The sequence below is a fragment of the Balaenoptera borealis genome (assembly GCF_965194805.1).
Source record: "Balaenoptera borealis genome assembly, chromosome: 21".
Lineage (NCBI taxonomy): Eukaryota > Metazoa > Chordata > Mammalia > Artiodactyla > Balaenopteridae > Balaenoptera > Balaenoptera borealis.
The window spans coordinates 5,188,545-5,213,669 of NC_138880.1; the positions used below are offsets into that span (position 1 = coordinate 5,188,545).

At 42.4% G+C, this 25,125-nt stretch overlaps 2 protein-coding genes across 6 annotated transcripts in view; one reads left to right on the plus strand and one right to left on the minus strand.

Moving 5' to 3' along the window:
• Positions 1-1,980: 1,980 nt before the first annotated feature.
• On the minus strand, positions 1,981-11,229 carry LSM1 (LSM1 homolog, mRNA degradation associated). The gene is made up of 4 exons (XM_082374676.1): positions 11,012-11,229; positions 7,077-7,145; positions 5,593-5,708; positions 1,981-2,469 (listed from the first exon to the last, which is right to left on the minus strand). Exons 1-4 carry the CDS (start codon positions 11,055-11,057, stop codon positions 2,299-2,301), a joined length of 402 nt encoding a protein of 133 aa, XP_082230802.1. The 5' UTR covers positions 11,058-11,229; the 3' UTR covers positions 1,981-2,298.
• A 132-nt stretch (positions 11,230-11,361) lies between these two features.
• The window catches only part of BAG4 (BAG cochaperone 4), a gene marked incomplete at its 5' end in the record, with an annotated part of 33,452 nt that continues 19,688 nt past the window's right edge, over positions 11,362-25,125 (plus strand). For 4 of the 5 annotated variants that reach the window (XR_014238983.1, XR_014238984.1, XR_014238985.1 and 1 more), the window contains one exon: positions 11,516-11,874. Coding sequence is in view for 2 of the 5 variants with exons in the window: in XM_082374659.1 (XP_082230785.1) it covers positions 11,605-11,874 (270 nt within the window). Of the gene's footprint in view, positions 11,875-25,125 lie in introns of all 5 variants that reach the window. The other variant, XM_082374660.1, reaches the window with a different exon arrangement.

The window sequence follows — 25,125 nt, forward strand, 5'->3', positions numbered from 1 at the left end:
GCCTGCTGCATCTGCTCTGCCTGCTGGCCTGCACCATCTGCCGTCTGTACCTCACTCTGCCTGACCTGCCACCCATACTCCTGTGAGCAAAACTGAGGCCACTCTCCAGCCATCACACCTGTGTCATACCCCTGGGGTTCACGCTGACGTGGCATCCCTGAGCAGCCCTCCACAATGGGCAGGATGAGGGCATCTGGTTCTGCTAAGTATCCAGGGCCTGTTGGGAGTTTATCCGAGCAGGGGAGGAGAGCAGATACTGTGCCTTAAATTCAGCCGACAACATGCGACGTAAGGTCAAGGGCCAAGGAAAGGGGAAAAGAACAGCTGCGAGAGAGAGAGAGAGAGACTGCTGTACCCAGTTACATCAGAATAAAGATCGCCAGGAAGGGGGCTGCAGTAGATCTTCCTTGTTTGTTTTCCTTGAAAGTGGTCTCATGGGAACCCCTATTGGAAGAAACTATTAAAGACAAAACAAAGGTATAGAACTGAGATTGATTCTGAAGCCTGGTAACAGTAGAGGAGTAGTCCAGGAAAAAAGCACGATTTCAGTACCTGCAGAAAGCCTGGACTGGGCAAAGCTGAGGGCAGGCCGTTGCACTGAGCAGCAGGGGGATGAACAGGAGGGAAGCAGCGAGTCTCATTCCATCCTTCAGCTCTGACTCTTTGCTGCTGCCTGTGTGACAAAGGTCTAAAGGCAATACGTTATGACGCATAATGACTGAAGCCCAGCTATGGCTTGGAAATTCCTGAACTACCATGGAAATTGTCTCTCTTCTTTTTTGAACGTAAGAATAAATCATGACTCTTTTGATTGCATTTGGAATTCTGTTTGAAGGAGGTTGAAAAGACGAGTACAGTGAATCCGAATCTCTTGAAGGTGCCGGATAATTCTGAAACAGTGGTGCTCAGAAAAAAGCAGAACGCTTACAGAATGCTGTAATTCTGCTGACTCTCAAAGAACATCTTCTTGTAGTGAAAGTTAGCCGCCTCTTCCACAAGTCTTCCCTTTGTGTGGGAAGTTAATAACAAATTCCAGCTATTCAACAGTAAGGTTAGAGATGAAACACACTAGATAAATCATTAAGTGCAACTGTTCTTCACAAATTAGCTACGTTGAAACCAACCCAATGATGAATAGCTCAGAAGTCTGCATTTGGGGCAGTTTTAAAGACACCTGAGCTCTTAAAATGTGGTCTATTTAATACTATAAAATAACTCAAGCATAGGAATTGGCTATAAATATCTTCTCTGCAAAGAATGTCTTTGCTCAACAGACTATAAAATAAGTATCTGGAATAATTTTACAGTTAAAACTGAGAATCAGGGAGGATTAGTAACTTGCTTGAGCCCAAGGTGCTAGAGAGAACAGAGCCCAGGTTTTAACCCATGTCTCCTGTACCCTCAGAGTACAGCCTCTTAGGCTTCCTGTGTGATCAACATCATTCCAGAAAAGGGGCATCACTTGGCTTGGCCGAGAATAACCGAGATATATCAGTCACTGAAACACCGTTTTATCTGTGCTTTTTGATCACAGCATACGAGGCTCAAGACTCAATCTAAAGGACTAGAAAACCTAATGAAATTAGCAGAATATTTAGAGAAGTCGTTACGTGGATCTCAAGGGAACGCAGTTGGGATAGCTGTTGGTGAAGCAGAAACAGCAGAAGCAGGAGTGACGCTGCTTCTCAAACAAACACCAGCTTCTGTTATAATCAGTAAGTGCAAAACTTCATGGAAAGAGCCCTCCTCAAGCCTGAAAACTTGTTTTTCTTATCAGGAAAAAACACGACAAGGGGAGAAAGGAGGACCCGCAGGATATCTGGTATGAAAATATTCCTTCGTAAGTAACTAGCAGCTTGGAATTGTGACAGAAGGGAAATCCCAGCATGTGTGTGTATGGACTGCTTATACCTTTGAAAGCAGAAATTTAATGACTATTCATTGAAGGCAACTCAAACTTGGAAAATAATAACATTGCAATTTTGAGATTCATATTTTATTTACAAGCAAATGAAGAATATTCCCTGTAACCACTAATTTGGGGTGAGAAGAGCAATATAAAGAAGTAGTTGCTGGCTCCACAGTGACGTGTGAAAGGAGTCCATGCCACTGTTTCTTTAAATGATGATTTTGTTATTAAAAAAAACGAAACAAAACGCATGATTTCTTCATGTTGCATATGTGAAAGAATTCCAAATAAAAATGACTTTTCAAAGCTCTGCAGTCTCTCGTCAAATGTGTCACTTGGTTTGGTGACAGCTCCTGCTCCCCAAGAGCTGCAGCCTCTGAGCAGAAGACTTAATACTCATCAAGAGTATCTGCTCGAGGGATGGACAGGCCTCGGTCCTGCAGGGCCTGGACTTTCAGCTTCTCAGCCTCCAGCTTGGTCTGCTGCTCTGCCCTCTGTTCTTCTAGGATTTCTTCAATAGACACTTGCTGGAGGGGTGTGTCACTCTCCTTTTCTAAGTCCTACAAAACAAGCAGGTTTGGAAAACTTCACCTGATGACCAAGAATAGAAAACATCATAGATCTAAAGGCAAACCGGTTCCTAAATGGATTCCTATATCCGGCTTGGGTTATTTTTTGTACTTGAGATAGGGCAGAAATATCCTATGGACAGATAAATTTTACAAAGAAATGGCTGGCAATGCTCCTATAGAACACGTGAGTGTGGTTTAACAGGGATCAGTATCGGCATGTATAACAAAGCTTTAGTGTATCCAAAGTAAAGTCCTACATGAGACAAGTACTCCTTCTCTTTAAAAAAAAAAAAAAAGATTAGGGCTGCTTACAGCTATTTCCCCAACCCCAGGGAATCCAAGAGAGACGGTACTGAGGTCAAGATGGCTTAAAATAAATTTTGTATTTATACATGATCAAAGTCAGCTAATTTCTGGGGGTTTGTGCTCAGTAAGAAGGTAGAGAACATTGATTCAAAGTAGCACCACCACCTCCCACCCCGACCCCCCCCTCCCCCCCGGACCCTGGCTCCATCCTGAGCCAAAGGCAATACACTGTCCCTCTGTCGCATTACCCAGGAGTTGTTACATTATAACACAGGACTTCTTTCCCCTCCATGGCAACAAGTCTTCTAGAGAAAACCTCAGCAGACCAGTTAGGTTACTAAACCATTTTGGCCCCAATATATTTCTCGCAAATATTGGCTACTTTTCCCACTTAATATGGCATAATATGCTTAATATTTTTATTTTTGAACACCTTCTAAACATTTGATAACCAATTTTATAATGCAGAACCTTGCTATAAAATGATCTACCTACAGACTCAGTTCTCTCTCCTTAAGATGAGTATACAGGTGTCACTCTGTGTTTTAGTAACATGGAAAGCCTATACCGACAGGGCATTCTTCTTTCTCATCCTCCTCTCTTTTAATTATAAAATTCTGGGAAGGCATCAACACATACACAAACTCTCCAGACGTTCCAGCCGACCACTGGATACTTATCTTCAGGTGCTGCTAAGGCCTCGGAACCCGCAGGCAGTGACACAGCAGATGGAGGACTCTCACCAGAAAGGTTAGAATGAAAGCCACATAAATTACATAAGCAAGCCCTGCCCTGGGTCAAAAGTTAACTGCATCCAGCAAAATATATATTATCAAGTGTCATCTTCCCTCACAACCCACGGGCAGCAGGAGGGAAGATAACGTTCTTGGCTTAGTGTACTGCCTCTTGGGCTTTTCAGCGTTATGTGCTGAGCTGTGCATGTGGTTATGGTAATGCTGTTTCCTAACAATCAGCTTATTACTTAAGGCCGTGTGTCTCATCATCCTTGAGGTAGAATCCAGGGACTCTGCAAACAACTGCATGTTTACAGAATCCAAATGGCTTCTAGGTTTGAGTTTTCCTAGAATTGGCTCATGATGTCTTCAAACTGACTACCGGTTCATAGAACTGTGTAAGCATTCCTGAACCATATTTCTTTAGTGGAACCATCGTAAGAATTCTGCAGCATCCAAACCATAACATACAAAAAAAAGAGCACTTTTCTCCACAAAAGGGCTCCCAGGAAACAATGAATCTTCATGAATAAACACAAGTTCACGTCTCTTCACATACATCTACACAGGGGCATGTTTGTGCCAATGTAACTGGCACAGAAAGCATGGATGTGGTGTTTACTACTATACAACTGAAGCACAGTATGCGTGGATATTTTAACTTAAATCTTTCCCCCGACAGCAAAGTAATAATTTCCTCTTTAAAACAAAGAGGTGACAATTTCCGCTGCTTAAACATACACTGAAACCAAAAATATCAACCACAACAATATTTTTAAAATTAGAAAAAGTTATTTCATAGCAATACTTGCACAGTATTGATTAGTTGTTTCTAGCTGTTTCCGACATGAGGTCTCTGAACGAGCATGACCCTGGCAAATGTACCTCCTTACTTTCTCAAATGGTCTACCGTTAAAAATAGCTACGGACCAAACTACTTCACTCCAAAGACTTCTGTAAACGTGATTTAAGACGTGGCTAGGGATTGGGAAACTTTACTGAAAACTTTAAAGATAAAATCAAGCAAACGCCAAGGTTTGATTTTCCTGGAAAACCCAATAATCAGAAGCATGAGGATCAAGTCAAAGGTATTAAATAAAGTACTTTTCTTTTAAAGTAAATGTCTCACGTAAAATGTGAAATCAAGTTTTACTTTCTTTAAAAATGTCTGAGTACTTCTAATATATATTTTGGGGGAACAGTTTTCTAATAGTTCACACACATACACATATAGACCTACAGTGACACCACTCTAGAGGATCTGATCTAACTTTTCACCTGCCAGCTGGCTTTCCTGACACACGTAACAGGTACCTCTCCGCCTTGGCTGGGAGCTAAGGATCCAAGTGAAGTTGAGCCCATCCTTGGAAAGTTAACAGAAAGGCTTCTTCTGCAGCCATTCTTTCCCCTTCCCCCCTTTAAAAAACATAGATATCGCATTGTATATGCAGTGTGTCTTTCCCCCAAACACCGCTAATTACCTTTATGTCATGAAAAACCATTTGTAACCAATTGTTTAAATGACTGCAGAATATTCCAGTGTTAACAAGCCACATTTCATTGAATTATTCTTCTCCTGTTAGGTATCAAGCTTCAATTTTCTGCTATTAGAGATACAATAACAACATACTAACGAACACATTTGTGTGGGACAGTATTTACGTATATATATATATCTATGGCTGCTCCATGCGGCTTGTGGGATCTTAGTTCCCTGACCAGGGATTGAACCCGGGCCCTTGGCAGTGAGATAGGGAGTACTATCTGGACTGGACTGGACTGCCAGGGAATTCCCATGTAGGACAGTATTTTTTATGGTATCAGGTAAAAATCAATGGTATTTTGCTGCTAATGGGATCAAAACCTTTAAAATGCTAGGAGGCATTGAAACAAAGTTAACTGTTCTCTGTAGCTTTCCTTTTACAATGTAGCTTTCCTAAGCTAATTGGGTGGTTTCCTTGAGAAGCTGGGTGAAAGTGGAAAATATATTTTTTCCTTCTTGAAAAGACAAAAAAGAAACCTAACTGGCATGATTATCAAGAGCCATAGCAGCTTAACAGTTTTCACTTACTATTTCTCCTAGTAGGACCACATTTTCTCCTCTGACCACAAAAATCCCTCGAGGAATATCACCGTATTTTTTGCCCACATGAATACGCTCCACAGTCTGATGTAGCACTAAGTTAGCTATAAGTGTACAGGGAAGAAACAAAGATATTTAGTTCAAATTACTTTATAGGTAAAGGTCCATTACTCAATTAATCAGTTATTTTGAGTAGAAAAGATTTAGCTGAACATGATTTTCAAACTTTCTACTTCTGGAAAAAGCTAAAATTTCAAACAATCTCTTACTCTTACATTGAGACAAACCACTCAGGAGACTTTTAAACAACTGCAAACTGAGAGAGTATTTGGGATTATGTTGCACTAATAAGGAGGACGGTGGAAATAAATGAAGAAAATTAAATTCCTTATGAGTTAGTTGCTAATATCAACATGGCTATAAGAAAATATAAATGATGGGGCACTTGGAAAACTCTAAAGCCCAAACAACTGCAGAAAGTAAAACTCTGGGGTTTTTTGGAAGGAAACCGTTTTTCTGTGTTGTGTGATGATTTACCAAAGATTTAACTTTGTTTCAGTACTTAGGATTCATTATTCATTTAACCCAATGTAGGTATTCATGGATTATGATATAACGGTAACCTATTTTTTCCCTTTGTCAGATAACCATAATCTGGTAATCTGAGAGAGTAAAGTCACTATTTACCACTTTTCCCTCATGTAGTCTGATGAATTTGACTTAAGGTTTAGAACCACAATCTGTGAAGAATAATTCCTTTTCCTCTTTCAATTGGTGCTGTTTGTCTTACGTGAAGAAACGCAGTGTCTATGCTCTTATCGTCTATAATTCTTACATGTGTTTCAATTATGTTGTTTTTCCTCAGGCCCAAAGCCACTGACCTAAGCAGATGTCCAGCAAATGCTGATATGAACTGAGGAGTTCCATAAGACAGAAGCAAATATAAGGTCTCTTTAGAAAAATGCAGGAGGCAAAACCAAGACCAAGACCTGGAGTCTAATGTATCCCAAGGTATAAAATCCTAAGCTTAATGTTGGGGGGTCCCTAAAAAGCTTCAGCAAAGGCCTCTGACCCACTTTTCATTGGACAGGGAGGGATTACCTTCAGGGCAGGAACTGCTTTGAAGAGTAGTCGCACCCAAGCCAATGTACAAATGAGCAGCTTTTTCAGTGGACTGAGTTTATTTCTATCATCTGGCTCCCTCTAATGGGGAAAATAAAAAATAGTCCAAAACACTCAGCGCATGTTCTAGTGAAAACCAGTTTTAGAAATACAAGCTTGTAAACACAAGCTTTTGAACCACCTAATTGTAATTTAGAAAACAATGATGTAATGATTCAAACCAATATTCCATTATGCCAGACACGTGAAAAAAGTTGCAGACAAATAAACTTCGATATGAAACAACACAAAAATACAATGGGCAGCTCTTATTATCCAGAGTACAGGAGAAGTCCGTGACTAATACGTACCAAATTGATCAATGCTTCTTAAAAAGCCTATAAGCGTCCTTCCATCTCGAAGCAGGACCAAGTGCTTTTCTGGGGAGAGGAAAAAAGATCTTTAAAAAATGAACTGTTGGGACTTCCCTGGTGGCACAGTGGTTAAGAATCCGCCTGCCAATGCAGGGGACAAGGGTTCTAGCCCTGGTCCAGGAAGATCCCACATGCCACGGAGCAACTAAGCCCGTGCGCCACAACTACTGAGCCTGCGCTCTACAGCCCATGAGCCACAACTACTGAAGCCCGCGCACCTACAGCTCGTGCTCTGCAACAAGAGAAGCCACTGCAATGAGAAGTCCGTTAGCCTGTGAGTTTGCAGGGTAACAACAAAAACAAAGCTCATAGCAAATTAAGCTCTACCACTTCCTCTTCCAGTGTATTTAAGGCAGAGTTCACTGAGGAATTAGAGGGATGAGCCGGCAGCCCGGTGTTTAGATGAGAAGACCGGTGATGAAAGAATCTGAGCGGGCGGCAGAGTGGGGAAGGACTGGGCATGTAGTCGGGGGCCTGACCGACCGGTTCTAGATGCTGATGCTTGACAGTTAAACCCTCTCAGTGTCATGTCAGTTTCTATACCTGCAAATTTGGAAACTGAATCTAGGTGATCTTTATGATCTTAATTCAAGAATTATTTTCCCCTCAACTGAGATGGAGAGCTTCTATTTCACACTCTGGAATCAGGGAAGGTTTTAAATAAAAAAATACCTCAGACATGTAGAATGAGGATACTGATAATAAAACTAGAGCAAAAATTCAATAAAATTTATGGAAAGCTATGTGCTGTTCTAGGGCCTAGATATAGAGTAGAGCAGGGGTCCCCAGCCCCTGGGCTGCGGACTGGTGTCCGAGGCCTGTTAGGAACCGGGCCGCACAGCAGGAGGTGAGAGGTGGGCGAGTGAGCGAAGCTTCATCTGCCGCTCCCCATCAGTCGCATTGCTGCCTGAGCCATCCCCCGCCCCGCCCCACCACCCCGGTCCGTGGAAAAACTGTCTTCCATGAAACTGGTCCCTGGCGCCAAAAAGGTTAGGGACCGCTGCAGTACAGAATAACATGCAGAGTCACCAACCTTATGAACTTATATTCCTGATGGAGAAAGTCAAACCAATTTTTAAAAATGCCCTATAGTGATTAGTCTAGCAGAATAATAAACAAGATAGCAGGACGAGAAAAAGAGGGGAAGAAGCTACAGAAGAGAGGGTGGCTAGGGAAAACCTCTCTGAAGAGGTGACTTTGAGCTGACACTGAAGAATGATAGTAAGCCAGTCACTAGAATAGGTAGCCAAAGTCATTCATTTGTTCTTTAATGCCATGGATAAAGTACTTTCTAGATGCAGAACAGAGGAACAAGACAGTGATTCTTTCCTGAAGGAACTTATAGGCTTTTTGGGGCTATAATTAAGTACCACAAGAGAGCAAATCTTAATTATATGAGACTGAGAGAAACTATATCTAGCTGGAGAAGGTATCTGAGTTGGACATTTTTGGCCATAGGAAGAGTGACAGGGAAGGGGAAGAGGAGGGAAATCTGTAATTTAGGCAGAAGAAAAAAGAGCTATGTATCCAAATGTCTGGCTAAAAGTTGAGGGTGTGAAGGGAAATAACAGGAGATGAAGTCAGAAAAGTACTGGGAGCAGGCTGAGTTTGGATGTGACTTCACAGGGAACAAGAAAACTCTGAAGATTAAACTGGCAGAAAAGAGAGAACAGTTTTGAGGCTAGACCCAGAGTCTGAGACATGAAGAAGAGACCTGAACCAGGGGAGAGATGGGAAGGGACGGGATGGGAGGACCAAGACACTGCAGTTATAAGGGATGGGATTTGTCAGCCAAGTGTGTTTGTATATGTGGGTATGTGTGAGAGAGTCGGGTGCTGAAGAGATGAGTTAAAGAAGATGTAGGAATTCTGAGTCATCATGTCAGGGAGGACCATTTACCAAGAGCTGGGAGTAAAAGAAGCAAGCTCAGTGGAAGGTGATTAGCTGTAGTGATTCTGAAGTGGTATCAGGACACCGATGTAGAAATGTCAACTGGCAACTGGAGATGTAAGACTGGCCAAAGAAGTCAGGATCACAGCAGTTTTTGGATAAGTCCACAAAGAGGTGATATAATAAAGTCCAGGAGCCCTCCTAGCGATTTAAAGAAAGAAGCAAGCCAAAGACGGGACCTAAGTGTCCATTTATTTTAGGGAACAATAACAGTTGCAGAGGTAAGAAAATCAAGTACCAGTGTTGGAGAAATCAAGAAAATGAAGAATCCTGTGGTAACGGTATCACAGTGTTGCAGAGGAGAGGGAAGAACTCGGAGGAGTGCATCAGAAGATGTCTTTCAGACTGCAGTTTCAGTAGTGTGTTGACGAAAGAAATCAGATTGCAGGGGTAATAGAGGTAGGTGGTCTATTGCAGGTGGTCAGGAAGTAGAGTTAAAATGGGAGATTACTCAAGAGGTTTGGGGGTAAAGATGTGAAAAAAAGGATGGGAATTTGATGGTGAAACACAACTGAGAAAAAATTCGACAGACAAGAACATACATGAAGGAGAGGATTCAGAGGGGGAGCGAGAGAGGATATGAGAGCAACAGGATATTAATGGAAGAAGGTTCCAGAAGCAGTGGGAGGAAAGAGAAGACACAAACTGAAAGGGAGGAATACTTCCTATTCAAATGAGAGGCTGGGTGAAAATACAGAAAGACTGAGGAGAGCAGAGCGAATGTCACAGTGAAGGGCGCATATGAAATGGTTTCAAATCTTTCAGTAAAGGAGGAACTTGGAATCTGCAAAAAAGGGGTTAGAGGCTTGAGAAAAGCAATTATTTTTAGTAGGATGGCAGGATGTGTTAGGAGCCTCACATAATTCAGATACATAACAAGAGAGGTGAGGGCAAAAGGGCATCCTCAGACAACTAAGATTGAAGATTTCATCACCCATTACAGACAGGCTTGTACAGTGGTTATTCATAGATGACTTTGGTCCAACCTACATTTCCCTTCAATAGCAAAATCACTAATTTGGATCTAAAAAGTGATTTCAAACGACAGGAAGAGAATTTAATCATAAACTCACTCTAATTTACATACATAGTAACTGTAGAGATTCCTGTAACTTGTTTGGAACTGTGTGTAAACCGTTTTGCAGCAATTACAAGTTAATGAGACAGATCACACGACTGAGACAACTTTAAAAAAATGTTTAAGGAATAATTCACAGATGAGAGTTTGGAAAAAGGAAAGACAACTGTACAGAAGTGAGTTCCTCTTCAGGACAGTGACTAAGAATAAGGGAGGTCTTAATAAATGCGAGAGAAAACTGTCTAACAGAAGAAAAAGGTAAGTTTGAAGTGACTCAGTCTTTCTGGAAAAGGCAATACCTGGTCGGGCGGTGGTCTCCATTACCACAACCCTAAAGTCTAAATACCCTCAACGGTAAAAGAAGATTGCAAACGGCCACACAGCATAAATCCTATGTTTAGTGCTAATTAAGTCCAACTGCTGTTGCATTACTCTTTTCGTTTCTTGAAGAATCCCTTCTCTAAGAATTCTCATTCATCCACCAGTAACCACCTGGTACTTCGAAATGCCGCAGGTGGGAGATGATGCACCGGGGAGGCGGCAACTTTCACTCTTGGGCCTCAGCAGCCGCATCCCTGAAAAGCAGAAGTGAATTCTACAGCTTGCCCGGGGGCCGGTGAAGGCTGCGAGAGACAGGATACAGGGAGCAGGCTAGGAGGTAGGCAAACGGTGTGTCCCGTGGCTCCTGCACCCTGTGGAAGATGCCAACGCCGGACGTCCAGAACCTTACTGAAAACACACCGCCCCCGGCCCAGACTCATTCTATGAGCTCCCTCCTAAGAGGCACCCTCCTGGGAAGAAGGGTCTCACCCCAGACTTCACTCGGTGGAGATGAACTACTCACTGTCGATGTCCTCGATGAGGCTGGCGGTGCCGGGCATATAGTTCATTTTGAGTTGAGATAAGGCTGCAATGTATAGTGGCGGTGGGCCAGCGCGTCCAACACGTCCTTCCTCCTATCGCAGTCGCCGCCTCGGCGGGACCGGGACAGGAACCCGGACCCGGACCAACTCCCCTGCCCCGGCTTTCAGCAGCCGGGGCCTGCCGGAAACGCCACCATATTACCCCCACCCACTTCCGGCATCACGTGCCCGTCCTCAAGAAGAGGCGGGGCCGTAGCGCGGTCCTGGGATACGCTTGCCGCATCCTTGATCAGAGGGGAAGAGGAATCTAGATTGGATAGACAGTGGGGAAATGTGTTCTCCCTTTCAAAGGAACACGGTGCCGCCCCTCGTTTTCCTGCTTCCCAGACCCCAGAGTCACGGACCTCCGTCTTTCCACTCTCAGGACGCGGAAGCTAAGGGGGCGGGACCCGGCCTGGGATTGGCTGTTGCCTGCCGACCCCTCCTTCCCTGCTGTCCAGTCGCGCTCCCCCGCAGGCGCCTGCGCAATGGGCCGGCCTTGGGGGGCGGGAAGTGCCCGGGGGCAGTGGAGCCCATGTCGGCCTTGAGGCGCTCGGGCTACGGCCCCAGTGACGGTCCGTCTTATGGGCGCTACTACGGGCCTGGGGCTGGAGATGTGCCCGTACACCCACCTCCGCCCATATATCCTCCCCGCCCCGAACCCCCCCAGCCTCCTATTTCCTGGCGAGTGCGCGGGGGCGGCCCGGCTGAGACCACCTGGCTGGGAGAAGGCGGAGGAGGCGATGGCTACTACCCCTCTGGAGGCGCCTGGTCGGAGCCGGGTCGGGCTGGAGGAGGCCACCAGGTAAGCTTTGCGCCATCTGTCCCAGGGGCGTCCGACAGGGTAGTCTTTGGGGGTGAGGGACATTGGGATTGATCCACCTCCAAGAGTTCGTAATGAATCGGGTTTCCTGTGTTTTCCTTAGGGGGGCTTTGGAGAGACAGAGACTAGGATCGCGGGTGGGGGGGTGGTTTGCTTGTGTTCCCTTTGCCCCTCGTCTTCTGCTTCAACCATAATAAATGTCTTACCATGAAAGGAGGAAAAAAGATCCTGCGCTGACCTGCGAAGCTGAGTAGCAGGCTGCGAATCTCTCGCCTGGGGACGAGGTTGGGCTGGCGTGGCCCGGCTCTTGCTTTTCGAGTCCTAACAATTTTTCCTGCGTGGCTCGTCAGTTCGGCTCTCCCCGAGGAGGGAGGTGGCTGCAGCCTCCTCCGTCACTCAGCGACCCCTCCCGCTGGGAAGGAACATGAGGGAAGGGGAGGGAACTGGGCATTTAGCCCTTTGCCCCTAAAGCTTTGCCCCGCATTGGATTACGGATAATCAGTGTAGGAAAGCACCTTTACGTGGATTGTTTTATTTCATCTTAACGGTGACTGCAACGTAAATGTCATCACAGCGTTCCTATTTTACGATGAAAGAACTGTTGGCTGTGAAAGGTTAACTCACTCAGTATATTCGGACCTCTAACATTTTATTCTGTGTCGTCGTGCCGGAAATATACTTCTGTATTGTTAATGCAATATTCTTCGTAGAGAATTATCGTTATACGGTGGGGGCATACGTCTCCTTTGCTTCAGGAATTATAACATCCTCATTGGTTGAAAATTTCTAAACATTGCTGGTGGGAATGTAAAATGGTTCAATGGTTTTGGCAGTTGCTCAAAACGTTAAGCATACTGCTAGGATATTACTCAGCAAGTCTGCTCCTAGATATACACCCAAGAGAACTGAAAACACATCCACATAAAAACATGCACACGCATGTTCATAGCAGCGTTATTCATCATAGCCAAAAAGGGAAATATCCCAAATGCTCATCAACTGAAAAACTGATAAAATATGGTATATTCATACAATGAAATTATTTAGCCATAGAAGGGAATGAAGTACTGAGACATTTTACAAATGGATACACCTTGAAAATACGCTACATGAACGAAGACAGTCACAAAGACCAAATATTGTATGATTCCATTTATATGAAGTGTCCAGAATAGGCAAATCTGTAGAGACAAAGATTTGTCATTGCCAGGGGCTGGGGGCCTGGGGACATTGGGGAGGATAGAGAAAAGGTATGGGGTTTCCTTTGGGGAAGATGAAAATATTCTGGAATTAGTGATGATGATTGCACAACTCTGAATATACTAAAAACCATTGAATTGTACACTTTAAAAGGGTGGGTTTTATGGTATATCTTTAAAAAATTGTATGAATAAAAACATGTAGTGAGAGGTTAATTGTGAAGAAAGGTCCATAATTTCTATCTAAATCTGGAATAAGTAGCCGTGGGACTTCAGTCCCATGACAGAGTAGAAAGATGAAATGCTTAGCCTATAGGTAGGCAAACTAGACCGAGGCTCACTTGAAGGGAAAAAGGAAGGACTGCTGAACTGACGACTGCCCGGGCTTGCTATGTTATCAGAACAGAAGTGTGTTTTCAGGTTAAGGTTAGAGAAGTAAAGATCTTCACATTGTGCAGGGAGTTGTCAGGTATTGGTGGAGTACAGGTGTGCACACAGGGTGGGTGACGGTGCTGGAGGGACTGGGCTTAAAGCTGGAATGTGTAATTGGCATTTGTAAACCATTTCAAGAGTCTGTCTTTCAGGTTGACGTTTCTGAAACTTGAAAAGTATTGGATGATAGGGTTTTTAAAATTTTAAATATTTATTTATTTATTTATTTGGCTGCATTGGGTCTTAGTTGCAGCACGTGGGATCTTTAGTTGAGGCATGCGAACTCTTAGTTGCGGCATGTGGGATCTCATTCCCTGACAAGGGATTGAAATCCGGCCCCCTGCATTGGGAGCGCAGAGTCTTAGCCACTGGACCACCAGGGAAGTCCCTGGATGATAATTTCTTATGCAGCAGTAGGAAACTAATAAAAAAGATAAACATGTTGGCACGTGTGTTGCAAATTGTTTTTCTAAATTCGTTGTTTATCTTTTGACTTTATTGTGGTTTTTGCCATGTAAATTTTACATATTTATATAATCAAACATGTCAGACTTAAAAAAAAAGGTATAGCAGGCTTTTAAAACCTTACTCTCGGAACTCCCTGGTGGTCCAGGGCTAAGACTCCACGCTCCCAATGCAGGGGACCCGGGTTCAGTCCCTGGTCAGGGAACTAGATCCCACGTGCCGCAACTAAAAGATCCCGCTTGCTGCAACTAAGACCTGGCACATCCAAATAAATAAATATTAAAAAAATAAATAAAACCTTACTCCTTAAAAAGTGTGGGCCGTGGACCAGAAGCTTCAGTGTCGCTTGGGGGTTTGTTAGAAATGCAAAATCTCTCCTGCTCCAGACTTGCTGCTGCTGCAGTTTAATGAGATCCTCAGGTGATTCATATGCACGTTCATGTTGAGAAGCACTGCTCGGCAGAATTGAATGTATTGAGATGATGTTGCACTGAACCACTACAAAGGCTTGACTTTATATTAACCTATTTAAATATGGCAGGGGAAAAAACGGAGAACCTCTCCCGTGTTCTTTCTTTTCTTACCTTGTTAGCTATACTTCAGCACTGCAGTTTGATTCCTACACTAGCAGCATACGCATCACCTAGGAGCTTGTTGGAAATGCCGTATCTCAGGCTCTGCCCCAGACCTGCTGAATCAGAGTGTGCATTTTAACCAGATCCCTGGGGGATTTACGTGTTCCCCCAGGACGAGCCATCTGAGAGAGTGCTGAGATGCAAGCTGGAAGCTGCAGTCTCTTCTAACCTAAGCTGGGAAGTGATCCACCATCACTTCTGCCGTATACTACTGGTCGTGGAGAGCAGCCCCAGTACAGTGTGGGAGGCCGCTTCACATGCATGTGAATGCAGGAGGCAGGGGTCTTTGGGAGCCATCCTGGAGGACGGCTACAGTGGGAGGGTTTGGGGAGACAGCTTAGTTAGGCTCCCAATTAGGTCAGAAAAGAAACAAAAAGGGCATGTGTTTCAACAATGTCTGAATGTAGACAGGTTTTTTTTCAACATTTTATTATAAAAATTCTCAAACATCTAGAAAAGTTGAAATTGTATGTGAAAACCAATATATCCACCACCTAGATTCTATGGTTAGCACTTATTATGTTTATCACATCTGTCTATCTTATTTTTTGGATGTGTTTCAAAACAAGTTACATAGGGGACTTCCCTGGTGGTGCAGTGGTTAGGAATCCACCTGCCAATGCAGGGGACACGGGTTTGAGCCCTGGTCTGGGAAGATCCCACATGCCGCGGAGCAGCCAAGTCCGTGAGCCACAACTACTGAGCCTGCGCTCTAGAGCCCGCGAGCCACAACTACTGAAGCCCACGTGCCTAGAGCCCGTTCTCCGCAACAAGAGAAGCCACTGCAATGAGAAGCCTGGGCACCGCAACGAAAAGTAGCCCCCGCTCGCTGCAACTAGAGAAAGCCCACGTGCAGCAACGAAGACCCAACACAGCCAAAAATAAATAAATAATAAAATAAAAATTAAAATAAATGAAAAAAATATTTTAAAAAAACAAGTTACATAGATTCGAAAGACATTTTCTTTTCTTTTTTTTTTTTTTTAATTTATTTATTTGGCTGCACCGGGTCTTGGTTGCGGCAGGCGGGCTCCTTAGTTGTGGCTCGCCAGCTCCTTAGTTGCAGCACATGGGCTCCTTAGTCGTGGCATGCGACTTCTTAGTTGCAGCATGCATGTGGGATCTAGTTCCCTGACCAGAGATTGAACCCTGGCCCCCTGAATTGCGAGTGCGGAGTCTTACCCACTGTGCCACCAGGGAAGTCCCTCGAAAGATTTTCAAAGGTGTGTATCAATTGCAAGTGAGGGTTGCAGGAGAAGCAAAAGGTAATTCTGAGTTTTTAGTATTTCATAGGAATAAAGATTTCATAGGAATAACAAAGAAGAGGAACAGGTTTTTATGGGAAGATATATATAGTTTAGTTTTTTTATATATAAATTTATTTATTTTATTTTATTTATTTTATTTTTGGCTGCGTTGGGTCTTCGTTGCTGCGCACGGGCTTTCTCTAGTTGCAGCGAGCGGGGGCTACTCTTCGTTGCGGTGCGCAGGCTTCTCATTGCGGTGGCCTCTCTTGTTGTGGAGCACGGGCTCTAGGCACGTGGGCTTCAGTAGTTGTGGCACATGAGCTCAGTAGTTGTGGCTCACGGGCTCTAGAGTGCAGGCTCAGTAGTTGTGGCGCACGGGCTTAGCTGCTCCGTGGCAAGTGGGATCTTCCCAGACCAGGGCTCGAACCCGTGTCTCCTGCATTGACAGGCGGATTCTTAACCACTGCGCCACCAGCGAAGCCCTGGTTTAGTTTTGTACCAAAAGAACTAGTGATTGGTTAATAGAGGAGCTTTAAAAAAAATACAAAATACAAACACTTGCCAAGGGTTTATGTACTGCCTTTATTTCATTTCTGCTGAAAACCAGTTAGTGACAGTGGTTACTGAGAGCCAAGCTCTTAATGCAAAGTATGTGATTGATTAGAGAGAGACGTCTGTGATTTTCTGTTTTTGTTTTGTGGTTTTTTGATGTACAATTTTAGAGTCTGTGGTGTTGAGGAGTTGTTGTCTGGGAACAAAACAATAGATGTGGGGCTCAGGAGGGAGACAGGGGTTGGAGACAGTGATTTGAGAGTCATCAAATGGAAGCATAAGTGAATTACCAAACCAGGTTATGCTGCCAGGGGAGAGCTTTGAGATCTAGGATGGGTGACGGAGAGAGAGGACCCAGAAGACAATGAGCGAGAATACCTGGATAGAAGGAAAATCAGAACGTCGTGTGATACAGACCAAGCGAGGCCACAGTTATTTTGCAGGTGAGTGATATGAGAACTGAAGAGAAGCAGTTGGATTGGCAATTAAAGAGGTATCATTGATTTTAGTGGTGGGAGTTTAAAACAGTATTTAAGTAATGAATGGGGGGTTTGGATGGCAAGAGAAGTGGTGTAAACTGTTAGTAAATGAGAAGGTGGTCACTTGACTGGGAACCAGGATTGAGGGAAGAATTTTTAGGATGAGGTGGCTTGAGGATGTTTGTAAGCAGAAATCGACAGTAACACAATAATAGTGGGGGACTTTAACACCCCACTTAACACCAATAGACAGATCATCCATACAGAAAATAAATAAGGAAACACAAGCTTTGAATGACACAATAGACCTGATAGACTTAATTGATGTGAGTAAGCTAGTAGATTGAGAAAAAAGACACTAACAAAAGGATGGAATATGGCTTGGGGAGAAGCGGATTAAGAAGTGAGGAAGAGCTGAGAAACCTCTTCCAGAGCTAGAGGGGGAGAAAGGAAGCTTTGAGTTGCAGGAGAGGGGCATTGGAGGAGTTCCTGGCTCTTGATGTCCTTGTCGATGAAGAAGGAGGCTAGGTCATCTGAGAGTAAAGGAAGTGGGTTGGGATACGCTGGGAACTTGATATGGTAGATGCTGAAGCAGGTGCTGGGGGAAAGGAGGCACGTTAGGGAAGCACGGAAGAGACCCAAATGAGGTTAAAGCTGAGAAATTTGTGATGATGGCCAGTACAGGAGCATAAAGTGCTTTGTAGTGGTTTTGGAATATATCGCTATAAAAATAATTTGTAATGTATTTTTCTAATAATTTTTTTTTTGTCTTAATTCTTACGAAACATATAAACAAACTTGTAAATGGATCTTTGGTAGTACCAGCACTACTGAGATTCCTCTACTGTTAGATTTGTTTGGGCTGGGGTTATTTTTTGGAGGCATGGTGGCAAGTCACTTTGTAAACCATACATCCACTTCTTATGGGACTAGATAGTTCTATGATAAACATGAAAGGCGTTGACTCCAGCCTTCACCTGAGATATAGGTATTTCTTCTCAAAGGAGAAAAAAGTAAATAAATTTATTATGTTCTTGCATAATTTTAATCAAATTTCCTTTGTCACAAAAACTTTAATTCACATTATTCCCACTTGTGAAAACCTTTTATCATATTTGTTTCGTTTACATCATCTTTTATCATCACCTTTGTCTAGTTTCAGACAGCACATAAAAAGTTTGGAGAGACTTCGGCACATGATAAAATTGGCAGTTTGGTTTATAGAACAGCTGTCAACTTCAGCCAGCTTCCTGTGAAACCAAACGCTATTTCATAGAATTAGTGTCATGTTAGGAGGGCCTTGAGCTGCAGACTTTCATTGTTGCTGGGGATATTTTTAGATTTGTTCCATTTTGTCCAAAAGGGGAAAAAAAAAAAGCAAAGGCAGTCTTTTTAATTAAGACTTAATAAAATTAATAATTTTTACTGCTTCATTGAGGACATTCTTTTTTTCATATAAAAATCATGATATATTTATATATTGTAAATTTTACCATTTTTAAGATATAGTTCTGTGAGTTTTGACAAACACATATGGTTATGTAACCGGTACCACAATCAAGGTATAAATATTTATCCATCTTTTAAAAAAAGGACTCCTAGGATAAGATGGAAGATTTAATTTTTATTCATCTCTAAACCCCATTAAAATTACAGAAAGGGAACTGTGTTTCTTACTGTTTTTTAAAGTATTTTATGAACTCATTTGCATAACATATGTATGTATGTGTACACATATATATATTCAGTATTTTGAATGTGTCTCAGTCACTTGCTGTCATTCTTTTATTGCTTAAATGATCCCATGTGATGCCAATGGGAGCCCCCTCTTCTTGGCTTCTAAGTCCTTTTGACATGACCCATTGATTTTTGACAGCTTCTTTGATTTCTGGTACAAGATATGCCAGGCTTATTGTAGTCTGTCCCAGATGTTATAATCAGCCATTCTTTTAAGAAACCTTGTTGTGTGTGTTTTTTTTTTTTAATTGGAGAATTTTATTTAGAAGCTATATATGTCAAGATCCAGGCAGGAAAACAGAACCTACACTAGTTCTTTTAAAAGAGAGAATTTGATTTAGGAAATTAGTTAAATGGGTGTTGGAGATCTGAAAAGGTAAAAAGAAAAAATGTAACACAGAAGATAGTTACTGCAGGAAACAGCCTCAATTCCTGGGGCTGGGGAATAAAGAGAAGAGGTTAGGGGTATTAGAACCTGGAAACTTGGAAGAATGGCCTGGTATAGCTGGCACCGAGGAGGCACTGCCGAGCTGGTGCTGGTACCTGTGAGGGAGTTCTCGGGAAACCAGGAGTCTGCAGCCTCTGCTGACTGACGCTGCCCCCAGGTTGAAGGGCTTTGCTGGGCTGGCACCGGCAGGAGTGGGAAGCCAGCGTGCAACCAGGAAGGAGCAAGTCCATTCTCCCCTCCTCTAACCTAGTGCCCCCTATTGGCAGAGCCAAATAGTTAGCAAGTGACAAAGAGAAATGTTTGCAGACTCCTGATGCTGCATCTCAGAGCCAGTTACAGAACGCGGTGTTTGGAGCTGAGGGCCAGTAGCTTAATAACTGGTACAGAAGTGACATTTGGGTGCTAGGTATACTGATTGCTGTTGTGTTGTCATTGCTTCTAGACCTTTCCGATGGACAGAGTTATATAAAATAAGTATTTAAAAAAAAATTTTATTGGAGTGAAGTTGATTTACAATGTTGTGAATAAGTATCAATATTTTAAAATAGAAAAATAAATAAGTTCATATTTGTGTTAATTCAAATTGAATGTCATAGATTATTTTTACTTCTTAGATTGTATTTATTACTTTTGTATGGAAAATTTTGGTTCCTAACAATATTAAGGTAATTACAAATACTTGTACAATCCTACAATAATATATAAAATAAGTTCAAAATAATGCCAGGTTGCAGCTCTGGCATGACAGCGTGAGGAGCTCTGTGGGCCCAGTCATCAGTGAAACTGGTGAAAAATATTTTTAAAAAACAACCAAATTAAAGTCTCTGGAAATGGTCTTAAGGAATTTAGCAAATGAAGAAACGTTTATTTTAGAAAATTTACTCAAACTCGGTAAGAATAGTGAGATTCTGTGCCATCCTCCACCTCTCCCACCCCTCAACCCCCAGCTCAGTGAGACAGAAACTCCATTAGACTGGAGAGGCAAATAAAACAAAGTTTCTTCGCTCCCCAGGTCCCAGTCCTCCTGGGTGGGCAGCACATCGACATTGCTCATCTTGCCCCCAGCTTACTGTTGCAGAGGCCACGTTCCGGGCAAGTGTGGCCAATAGTGGTGGTTCCTACCCATGCCCTGTCCCTACCTGTGGAATGGAGGCTTTACCTTGGGTAGGGCACTGCTGAGAACACTGGGGCTCTGATCACCCTTACCCTGGCTTGTAAGGCAAGCTGGGAAGGCCTGAGGCTACTGCCCTTTCCCCCCAGGTGCTCAGCTTTTAAAGCAGGGGTGTCTCTCAGAGAAGCACACCATTGTCCCCAACCCAACTGCAGAGTGTAGCTCAGACATTTTATCTGGAGGCAGACGCAGGCTGTAAAACCGGTAGCTCCTAATCTTTTCCCAAAGGAACTGACTTTATTTGCATCAGAATGTGGAGAAGCTGAAGCCAAAGGATGTTCTCAAAAACTGTGGAGGGTGTCGTGAAAGGCATTTGGGAGGAGATCAGTAGGTTCACTGCAGATACAGACCAGGCTGCGGGCCAGCCAGTTTGCTGGAGAGAACTAGGGAAAGAGATTGCTGGGAGGGGCCCCCTGGGGTTGGAACACATCTCAAACACTGACTTTGGGAGGTGTCCCTTCCAAGGAACCCAGATTTGATTGGATCAGTTTGTAGAGCAATTTATGTCCCAAGTAAACAGTAAAGAAATTAGCTGGAAATTTGTGGAGCTTTAACAGCTAGGTGTGGTCAAGGAAAGATAGACATATATATACATAAATATAATGCATATATTTATGTATACTCATTAAAGAAATTAAAAAGCTGCATTAGAAAATATTCACTTAATGCAGAAGCAGTAAAGGAAGAATAGAGGAACAAAACCAAATATGAGATATAGAAAACAAAAAAATAAAATGGCTGGTGTAAATCCAACTATATCAATAATAACATCAAGTGTGAATAGATTAAACAATCCAATCAAAGACAGAGATTGTCAGACTGGATTGAAAAAAAGAAGATGCAACTATATGCTGTGTGAGATAATGGGAAAATATATATATATATATTGGTCTCTGCCCCAGGTTCCTGATGTAGAGCTCCTGAAACCCTTGTAAATTCCTAAGTCATAAGAGCGCTAGGAGCATCTTTTGTTCTAGTATTTGGTGTGTGAACCTGGTTCCTGACACAGGGCTCCTGTATCCATTGGAGTTTCCTGGGTGACAGGAGTGTCTTTTATACTAATGAGGCAATTCTAGGTGTTTTCATGGATGGCTCCTGGATAGGGCTGGTCACCAGAAAGACCAACTCATGATTAGAAGCTTGGAATTTTCAGCCTCATTCCCCATTCTTCAGAGACTGGAGAGGGGTTGATCATGCCTACATGAGGAAGCCTCCATAAAAATCCCAATAGTATGGGGTTCAGAGAGCTTCCAGGTTGGTGAACACATTCACATATTGGGAGGGTGACACACCTAACTCCAAAGGGACAGAAGCTCTTGTGCTCAGGGCCCTCCCAGACCTTGCCCTATGTATCTATTCATCTGCCTGTTCATCTGTATCCTTTATCATATCGTTTAATAAATTGGTAAACTTAAGTAAGTATATCCCTGAGGTCTTTGAGCTGTACTAGCAAATAAATCAAAGAAGGAGGAGATCATGAGAACCTCCAATCTGTAGCCGAGTCAGACGTAAGTTATGGGTAACCTGGGGACCTACTACTTGCAATTGGCATCTGAAGTAAGGGGGGGTGGTCTCATGGGACTGAGCCCCTAACCCGTGGAATCTGATGCTATCTCCAGATAGAAAGTGTCAGAATTAAGTTGAATTGTGGAACACCCAGCTGGTGTTGCAAAATTGCTTGGTGTGGGGGAAAACCCCCCGACATCTGGTATCAGAAGTGTTCTGAGTGTGGTAACAGTGTGAGAATAAAGGAGAAACATAGGAATAGGAGGTTTTTCCTTCTCAGCTGTCTATAGGAGACATACTTCAGATTTAAAGACACAAATGGCTTGAAAGTAAAAAGATGGAAAAAGAAATATCATGCAAACTGTAGCTAGAGGAAAGCTGGAGTGGCTATGCTAATATCAGACAAAATAAAATTTAAAACAAAAAATATTACTAGGGATAAAGAGGGACATGATAAAAAGGTCAATCCATCAGGAAGATACAACAATTATAAATATATATGTACCTAAGAACAAAATACACAAAGGAAAAGCTTACTGAAATAAAAGGAGAAATAGACAACTCAATAATAATAGAGACTTCAGTACCCCACTTTCATTAATGGATGGAACAACTGGACATAAGATCAACAAGGAAATAGAAGATGTGAACAACACCGTAAACCAACTAGACCTACCAGACATCTATAGAACACTCCATTCATCAACAGAATATACATTCTTCTCAAGTGCACATGGAACATTCTCCAGGATAAACCATATACTAGCCATAAAACAAATATTAATAAATATAAAAGGATAGAAATATACAGAGTATGTTCTCCAACTGTAATGTAATGAAATTAGAAATTAATAGCAGGAAAAACTTTGGAAAACTCATAAATATGTCAAAATTAAATAAAACAGTCCTAAAAGAACCAGCAAGTCGAGGAATAAATCAAAAGGGAAATAAAAAAATACTTTGAGATGAATGAAAATGAAGACATAACATACCAAAACTTATGAGATGCAGCTAAGGTAGTAGTGCTTAGAGGGAAATTTATAGTCATAAGTGCCAGTATTAAGAAAGAAGAATGATCTCAAATCAAGAACGAATCTTCCATCTCAAGACACTGGAAAAAATGAACCAACCAAACCTGAAGCAAGCAGGAGGAAGAAAATAATAAAAATAAGAGTGGAAATGAATTAATAGAGAATAGAAGAACCATAGATGAAATCAATGCAACTAAAGGCTGGTTCTTTGAAAAGATCAACAAAATTGATGAACCTTTAGCTAGATTGAACCAGAAAAAAAATAGAGAAGACTCAGATTACTAGAATCAGAAATGAAAGAGGGGACATTACTACTGATCTTACAGAAATAAAAAGGATTATAATGGAATATTATGACTAATTGTATGCCAATAAATTAGGTACCTTAGATGAAGTGGACAATTCCTAGAAAGATACAAACTATCAAAACTAACTCAAGAAGAAATAGGAAATCTGAATGGATCTACCAAATATTTAAAGAACTGACACCTACTCTTCACAAACTCTTCTAAAAAACAGAAGAGGAGAGAATACTTCTGAACTCATTCTGTGAAGCCAGTATTACCCTGAGAGGAAAACTAGGCAAAGACATCACAAGAAAAGAAAATACAGACCAATATCTCTTATGAATATGGATGTGCAAAAATCCACAAAAAAAACCCTAGTGAACTGAATACAGCAATGTATAAAAAGAATTATGTACCATGACCTAATAGGATTTATTCCAGGAACACATGGTTGGTTTAATATCTGAAAGTCAATTAATGTAATACACCATATCATTCAAATAAAAAACAAAACCCCTATGATTACCTCCATAGATGTTGAAAAAGCATTTGGCAAAATCCAAAACGTTTTCATGATAAAAACACTCTAGGAATTCAAGGAAATTTCCTCAACCTGATAAAAGACATCTGTGAAACACCCACAGCCAACCTCATATTGAATGATGAAAGACTGGATGCTTTCCCTTAAAATCAGGAACAAGACAAGGACATCTGCTCTTGCCACTTCTATTCAGTATTGTACTGAAGGTTCTAGCAAGGGCAACCGGGCAAGAAAAAGAAATTAAAAGGCATACATAACCTATATGTCTACATGGAATAGAATTGAGAGTGTCTATGGTCAGTTGATTTTTTAAAAAATTTATTTATTTTACTTATATTTATTTTTGGCTGCGTTGGGTCTTCGTTGCTGCGCGCGGGCTTTCTCTAGTTGTGGTGCGTGGGGGGCTACTCTACGTTGCGGTGCGCAGGCTTCTTACTGCTGTGGCTTCTCTTGTTGCAGAGCACGGGCTCTAGGCGTATGGGCTTCAGTCGTTGTGGCTCATGGGCTCTAGAGCGCAGGCTCAGTAGGTGTGGCACACGGGCTTAGTTGCTCCGTGGCCTGTGGGATGTTCCCGGACCAGGGCTCGAACCCATGTCCCCTGCATTGGCAGGCAGATTCTTAACCACTGCACCACGAGGGAAGCCCGTCAGTTGATTTTTGACAAGGATGCTAAGACCATTCAATGGAGGGAAAAAGTCTATGGCACAACATATGGTACCATGACAACTGGATAGCCACATACAAAGAATAAAGTTGGACCCTTACACCATATATAAAAATTAACTCAAGGGACTTCCCTGGTGGTCCAGTGGTTAAGAATCCATCTTGCAATGCAGTGGACGCCGGTTCGATCCCTGGTCAGGGAACTAAGATCCCACATGCCGTGGGGCAGCTGAGCCTGCGTGCCACAACTAGAGAGCCCGAGTGCCACAACTAGAGAGCCCACGTGCTCTGGAGCCCATGCGCCACAACGAGGAGCCCACGTACCACAGGGAAAGATCCCACGTGCCGCAGCTAAGACCCGATGCAGCCAAAAAATAAATAATATTAAAAAAATTAACTCAAAATAGGTCATAGACCTAAATGTAAGAACTAAAACTATAAAACTCTTAGAAGAAAACATAGGGATAAATCTTCATTTCTTTGGATTTGGCAATGGTTTCCTAGATAAGATGCCAAAAGCACAACCAACAGAATAAAAAATAGACAGATTGGACTTTGTCAAAATTAAGAACTTTTATAATTCAAGGGACATGATCAAGAAAGTGAAAAGAAAGGAAATGCTTGCAAATCAGATATCAGAAAAAGGACTTGTATCTAGAATATATAAAGAGCCCTTAAGACTGAACAACAAAAATATAAATAACCCAATTTAAAAGTGGGCAAAACATCTGAATAGACAGTTCTCTAAAGAAGGTGTACAAATGGCCAATGAGCACATGAAGAAATGCTCAACATCATTGGTCCTCAGGGAACTGCAAATAAAAATCACAGTGAGATATG

Coding starts and splice junctions, on each gene's coding strand:
- LSM1 (XM_082374676.1), bottom strand. CDS start 11,057: ATGAACTATATGCCCGGCACCGCCAGCCTCATCGAGGACATCGACA. Junction 7,146..11,011: donor CCTCATCGAGGACATCGACA/GTGAGTAGTTCA, acceptor TCCTCTCCCCAG/AAAAGCACTTGGTCCTGCTT. Junction 5,709..7,076: donor AAGAAGCATTGATCAATTTG/GTACGTATTAGT, acceptor GTACACTTATAG/CTAACTTAGTGCTACATCAG.